The 6,859-nt window shown below is 41.1% G+C and overlaps 1 protein-coding gene across 1 annotated transcript; it reads left to right on the top strand.

Moving 5' to 3' along the window:
- Positions 1–4,663: 4,663 nt before the first annotated feature.
- On the top strand, positions 4,664–5,631 carry LOC147448722 (uncharacterized). Its single transcript, XM_086522438.1, has one exon. The coding sequence runs from the start codon at positions 4,798–4,800 to the stop codon at positions 5,374–5,376; it is 579 nt and encodes a 192-aa protein (XP_086378564.1). The 5' UTR covers positions 4,664–4,797; the 3' UTR covers positions 5,377–5,631.
- The last annotated feature ends 1,228 nt before the right edge of the window (positions 5,632–6,859 follow it).

Here is a 6,859-nt window from a genome sequence, read left to right as displayed (position 1 = left end):
ATGATCCTTTTTTTTAAGTGTCCTCTTGTAATGGAGTCATGTTGGACATTTATTGAGAGGAGGCATACACAATATACCTCTTGGGTTAAAGGTGTGCAATTTATGTCTTTTGGAGATGGTCTCTAGGATTGGATATGTCACTTCTTTAGCCCATGGATTGTGTTGTATTATATCATTATGTTACTTGTCATGGCCCAAACCCCAAGGGGAGGGTTGTTGGGCTTTGTGAGATTTGGGCCTATGTTTATGCTTCTTGGTGTATACCTCCTCTAGTCTACTAGGATGCCTTTGTGGCATAAATTACATGATAATATGTGCTTAATTTCACCTAGGATGATGATGTATATGGTGAGGTTTCACCCCATGATGTACTAGACATTTTCCTTGCTGGTGTCAAGGATATCAACGAGCAATTTGTTTCTGCACACGTGAAGTCATTTCAGACAGTTCCCTTGTGAAGACTATTCTTGATGCTTTGCCAGATTCTTACCAAAATCTTTCTAGTACTTGGAGACTTATGACCCAAGGAAATCCTAAAGTTTTCAAGTTTGATGCATTATGCAGGTTGTTGCAAGAGTCACTTTCTAGAAAAAATAAGATTAGACAACGTGCAGTTGAACAAGCCTTTATTGCTGCACAAAGAAAACATGATAACAGTAATGTAGCCACTTCTTATGGTTCTTCTACGAGTGGTAAATCACATGTTCCTAATGCTTCTGCTAGCAGCAATTCACCTGGGAATTCTAGTGATAAGGGAAAAAAGAAGATGTGTTGCCATTATTGTAAAGCTAATGATCACTTGATCAAGCAGTGTCCTAAGTGGAAGTCCAAAGAGGCTAAGAAGAAAGAGGTTGGTTCCACTACTAATGTTGGTTCTACTACAAATGTAGCTATTGTTGAGTCTTTTGTGAAAGGAGACCATGATGCTGATGCTGATGCAAAATGGGCTTTTAGTGTAGACTTCACTCATGATCCTATTGTCCATGATGCATGTTTGTCATTTGATGCAGATGCTCATGTGGTACTTTGACAGTGGTGCTACAAAGCATATTACCTCTCATCGTGACTTGTTTACCTCTCTGAAGAATGTCCCTCATGGGAATTCAATCACTTGTGCCAATGATGCCTCTTATCCTATTAAGGGAGTTGGAAAGATTGTGCTTACTGCTGCAAATGGCAGTTCTTTCACACTTGTTGATGCATTGTATGTACCTGGGATCAAGAAGAATCTTTTGTATGTATCTGCACTTGCTAGACTTGGACTTGTGGTCAAATTTGTTGATGAAAAATGTAAAGTACATGATCTCAATTTTGGTGATGAAATTGTTTCATCTGGCATTTTAAGTCATGGTTTGTATAAGATCACTTTGTGTGACAAGTGTGGGTAGAATTTTGCAGATGCAATCGTGGATTCTAAGGCTATTTTAGATGCAAAACTTTGTCATGCACGTTCTGGACACTGAATTTGCCAATTTGATGCGTTTGCAAAATTTGATATGGTCGCTTCTTTGCCACCTCTTGAAGCACATGTCAAACATGTTTGTGAAGGTTGTATTTTGGGTAAGATGTAGATGTAGAGAGCGGAAGCTCCAAGAGATAAGGGCTTGAAATCTACACGCTCTAGTACATACATTGAGCAAGGAGAGTGAGAGAGGAGATAGGGGATAAGGCATTGATGGAGAAAATGAAAAAGACAGTTCTCATTATATCTTCTAAGCCTGTAAATAAGGCTCTCTACATCATGTTCACACATACAAGGCGCCCAAGTTGGGCTGACCCCAACAATCACCTCCTTCAGCCTAACTTGGCATAATTATGTGCCCCCTTGAACAAAGTTTTACACTCTCATGACACCACGAGTTTTTGGTATACTCGCCAACCGTTAGTTTTAGGTTTTCTCACAACCTGGTGCTACTACCAAGCTACCATCACACGGGGTTTTTGGTTTACTCCCAAACCTCGGGTTTAGATTTACTCGTTAACCTCATGAGATGGTAACAAAATTGGGGCTTCATATTCAAGAAGGTCTTAGCTCGACTCATTCTCATACCGAGGCAATGTATTTACAAGAAAAAAATCTCATCACAATGGGGCTTAAGGGTTTGTGTCAAAAATTGTTCATAATCTCATTTTCACCATTCTTTTCTAAATGGATTTGACATACATTTCTTGTGTGAGCAGCTTCTAAGGTTAAAATCATGGCCATTACAATTTTGATAAAAACAAAAGTGAATAAAGTAAAAGAATATGAACATGCAGTCGCAAAGCCTTCTGGATTTGTCCCTGATGAAATCAAATGGGGTGTATATGTGTGTGGAGCCAAGCTACCCTCGCTCTATCCTTGCCTACTGTCGCTCTCACTTCCGCCAATTTCACCACCTTGCACCCGCCACCCGCCTGCTACTTATACAGTATGCACTGAATCTGCCTTGCACCAAGTGGACCTGTATCCGCCCCCTCCTTTGGCTGAATTTTCTTGGAGTGTACCCCCGGCTGATAGTGCCCATTGGGCATGGATACATCACAATTTGCCGTTGTCTACGTAAATTGTGAGCTTATATCCCCGCGTTGTTGAATGCCAAGAATTGTATGCCAATGTCGTCGATTTGAAGTCAACGACATGATATTGGCATGGTTTAGAAGACTTGCTTCTCATAAATGTTGTCAAAGCACTTTGCTTTGTACAATAGGCAATCTTTGCCAACTTAAAAGTTAAAATGTAGAAAAACAAGAAAACTTGAAATTGTATAACCTGGTTTCTCTGCTGTGGCGAGTAGTCTTGAGTTTTTGAAATAAAAATTCGCTTAAGTCTGGCTCATAGCCATATTCGTTGCTCAAGTGAGATAGCGTATGTATCATATACGCCCTCATGTTATTTAAAAACCTGCATACATCTTGGAAAGTTTCCCTAAGTTCGTATGCTATTAGCATATGCCAAACTTTGGAAAGCACTATGCCAAATGCCGAAGGGAAGCCTTGCTTCACATAAGTACTCATGGAGTGGTGGTACTCGTAGCTAACAAATACTCTTGCCAATTTCCAATGTCGTAGCAAAAGAAAGTTGATCTGGTTGAGCATTCATAGATAATCGACCTTGTCGAGTTGGCCTAATGATGAACAATTGTCGATCTTGTTGACCATTGGCTGATGTGTTCCAGCTTCCTTGATCTTGAAACCGGTCATCAAGATCGTCTTTGCCTAGGAGCCTTGCTCCATCCAAAATTCAAATTCTTGAGGTAAGCGGCCATGCCGAGTATCTGTATACTCTTGCTCAAGGCGAACAATAGGCCTTTTCTTGAAGTATCCGGAGGGGGAACTTGTCCCTGACCAGGAGGACCCTGCCCCTGATTGGTTTCGTGATCATGCACGTGTGTGTCAATAGGGCCCTTGGCTTGCTGTTGCAAAAATTATACCATTAAAGTGAATAATTTACTAAATTTTCATTTAGTGATGCAAAATTCTATTCCATCACCAACATACGTGCTTGAAGTGCTTGGAATTCTTGAATATCAAGCAATTCATAACCATCATCTCCTCCCGTAGGTGCGCGTGTACCCTCCATGAGAGTATCCCATCTCTGGGCATCATCGGGAGGGTTCGATGCATTTTGCTCAAAATAAAAAATGTGATTCATATTTATGTCTGAATCCATGGCGTATGTAGTGGTAGCAAAAAAAAAGAGAATAGCTGGCTTCAAAAAATGTGATGTAAAGCCGTCGTATTTGTCGCCATCACTGTGAATCACCGCTAATTAGCCTTGCTAATAACGTGATTTTTAGGTAATTATGTCTTTGCACATTCCTTGTCGATGAAGAGTAAGTCGAAGCGTTCAATAACCACCACGACCGCAAACACTTAGCTGTGCTAAGTGATTCGATAAATCGGAGGTAACAATTGTTGGAAACGGTGCTTGACGTTCACAATCTAGAATTGAAATTTCTAAGGACCTATCTTGATGGTCACCTCTCTAACTTGACCTATTTTGCCCTCTTTATGGGGCATTGAAGATTGCCCTCCTTGTGGCCTATTGAATATTACTCTTTTAGTAGTAGCATTTGATTTGTTTAAACACAAACGAGGTAAGGTAAAGCATCTCTGTAGAAGACAAACAATGTTTTTGAAGAAGCAAATAAATACATAACAATACATCCATTACAAATATGATACAAAAAAAAAGCTTCTTGCAAAGCTTGAGGTTGGTCACAACCATGGGAAGACCCATCCTCTAAAGTTCTTGGGGCTACCAAGAGGTGTGTCCATGAAGATGTGGGTAATTTCTAGCTCTTGGAGGGTAAAGGAGAGGGCCATTCTTGTGAGTTTTCAACAGTTGATAGGGCTTTAGACGGATGGAATTTCCACCTATAATTGGTTAGTTTTTATAACAGGTTTCTCTATGGAAATCACTACATTGAGAATAAGCAAATTCTGTATGTAATTTTGCAACAGAAGAAACGATTTTGGAACCACAATGAGGAAGAAAAAATAATTCTGGAACCACTATAAGGAAGAAGAATAAGACAGGCTTTAAAGTGAACGCCTAAGAAATCTTGCGTGATGCAAGGATGCGTTACCGCGAGCTGGCCACAACCGTCTCTCACAAAAGAAGAACAAAAGGCGATAGGCTCGTTGGGTATGGCGCTAGCAGCTAGCTTATGAAGGCAGCAGCCACATTTGAAGGCTTCTATGTTTGCCCCTTCATATCACCTCTCTCTTGAGCGTCTCCTCCTCGCCGTCTTCTTTTTCTTCTGCAATGTTGCAGGCGACCCATGAGCAGCAGCAGCTTCCACCTTCTCGTTTATGGCTGACTGCATATTTCGACCTAAAGCCACGCTTCATATCATCTTGCTCTCTCTCCTCCTGAGCTGCGGGCTTCTCTTCTTCAAGAGAATATTCCCTCCTCATGATCCCAACATGTCGCCCACAAACGCAGAAACCCGCCATGTCCCTCAACAAGCAGCTCGCATGGCAGCTCGACGCCCCAAGTTGGCGGCCGCTAAATTGGCGGCTCAGCCTGAGTTGGCGGCCGCTAACTTGCAGGCAGTCCCTTTGAAGACACCCGCCCCCAAAACCTCTCCAGCTGTTATTAGAGGATCCCGGAAAGCCATGGCAATTAGGGGTGCCTCTAGATTCAGAGATTGCTCCCGTAATTCAAAGGCTTGCAGAGTCTTCTACAATGCCACATGCTGTGGAGGGACTTGTGTGAATGTCCACTTTGATGACAACAATTGTGGGTTGTGTGGGAAAAAGTGTGCCTACATGGAGGCTTGTTGTGATGGAGAGTGCAAGAATTTGAGCATGGACCCTTCCAATTGCGGACGGTGTGGCTATGCATGCCCTGATAGCTCTTGCCAATTTGGCCTCTGTGGTTATTATTAGCACAAGGTTGACTTCTGAATAGATCACCAATTTGGGCCTCTTAAGTACATTAAATTCATCAATTTGATCTCCTTGAAATTCTTTCTTAAAGAGCTAAGTTAAGCACTAGCACTAAGGAATTTGGTCATGAGATCATATTTTCTCTGGCTCTCTTTGTCTCTATCAATATGGCCTCCTCAACAGTACTTCATTTCCTCTTCAAAACCTCGATCCCCTTCACAAATCAAAATAAACTTGATGGTGCAATGCAATCATTTAAATTGAGTCTCTACTTCTTGTATGATTTTAATTGTTCATGCCCTTTTTACCAATGAGAGTAGTTTGTAGTTTCTAATGATATCCAATACTTCAAATGCATCTACTGCTTCTTGTCATTAAATTGCCTCGTACGGCTTTCCGTAATTGGATTGAAAAATCCCAAAGATTGTGTATACATTAACCAACTGATGTATGTGTGCATTAATTTCTTCCAAGACAAGGTGCATGCCAAATGGTCTCCAATTGAAAGTAATATGGATGGAAATTATGCGCAAATTGATGAGAATTTCGTTTATAAAGGATTGGCTTCAATTCTCATTATGGCATCTCATTGCATGCACTAGCCGTTGACTTGATATCGGATCTTAATGGCTTAATTGATACCAAGAGGAGCATGGAGTGCAATTCACAAAAATGTCCACTTGAATGAGTGTCACATCTTGGAGGATGAGTGTTCCGCATTGTACATGTATGCTACATGCACTTAAACCAAATTGTGTGTTTAAAGTAACATCAATTTGAAGCTAAATTAATGAGGATGGAAATAGGAGTCATTCGAATGAAGATCAAAGCTCCGTGCTCATGTCTATTTTAATCATATATGTGTATGCAATTACAGAATTATCCTTTGATTTACGTCCCATTAAGTCTAATCTCTCTCACACACACGCCTGCACATCAATGTGGGAATGTCCCCTAAAGGCATTTTCTTAGGAAAAAGGACACCCCCCCCCACCCCAAAACACACACACACACACACACACACACACAAATGCCAAGGAATATTAACTTAAAATGGGGAAATTAAATTTCCCTTGGCCGGAAATATTACCTGCTTCGTGTGTAACTAGGCTTAAAAAATCCTTTTGAGGTATGTTTTCACTTGGTGAGCATTACTAAATTGTGGCATACTCAAATCGAGTTAAGTGAATTAGGTGAAGCTCTGCAGCATGCTAATTTTGCTAGCGAAATTGGGAACCATCACATTTGTAGACGAGAGATGCTAGTGAGGCACATGAACCATTCATGGAAATCTATCTCCACCGAATGCATGGCTGTAGATGATCTGTAGGACTCTAAGTATGGGTTGTGGAATTTTGGCCTGTTCCACAACAACATTATAAATGGTGAGGGTCTCCCTCACTTAGCTGGCTTGTATGTGCTTTTGTACTATTCTTTGTGTGTAACTGAGGGTTAGTGCCTGAGTGGTTGAGCTTGGAGTGCA

Source organism: Adiantum capillus-veneris, chromosome 10, assembly GCF_014529385.1.
Source record: "Adiantum capillus-veneris isolate H3 chromosome 10, ASM1452938v2, whole genome shotgun sequence".
NCBI classification, from domain to species: domain Eukaryota; kingdom Viridiplantae; phylum Streptophyta; class Polypodiopsida; order Polypodiales; family Pteridaceae; genus Adiantum; species Adiantum capillus-veneris.
The sequence above is the reverse complement of the archived record's forward strand: the minus strand, read 5'-3'. Positions and strand labels throughout refer to the sequence as shown.

Bases quoted from the DNA above. Each gene is read 5' to 3' on its own strand.
- LOC147448722 (XM_086522438.1), top strand. From the start codon at position 4,798: ATGGCTGACTGCATATTTCGACCTAAAGCCACGCTTCATATCATCTTG.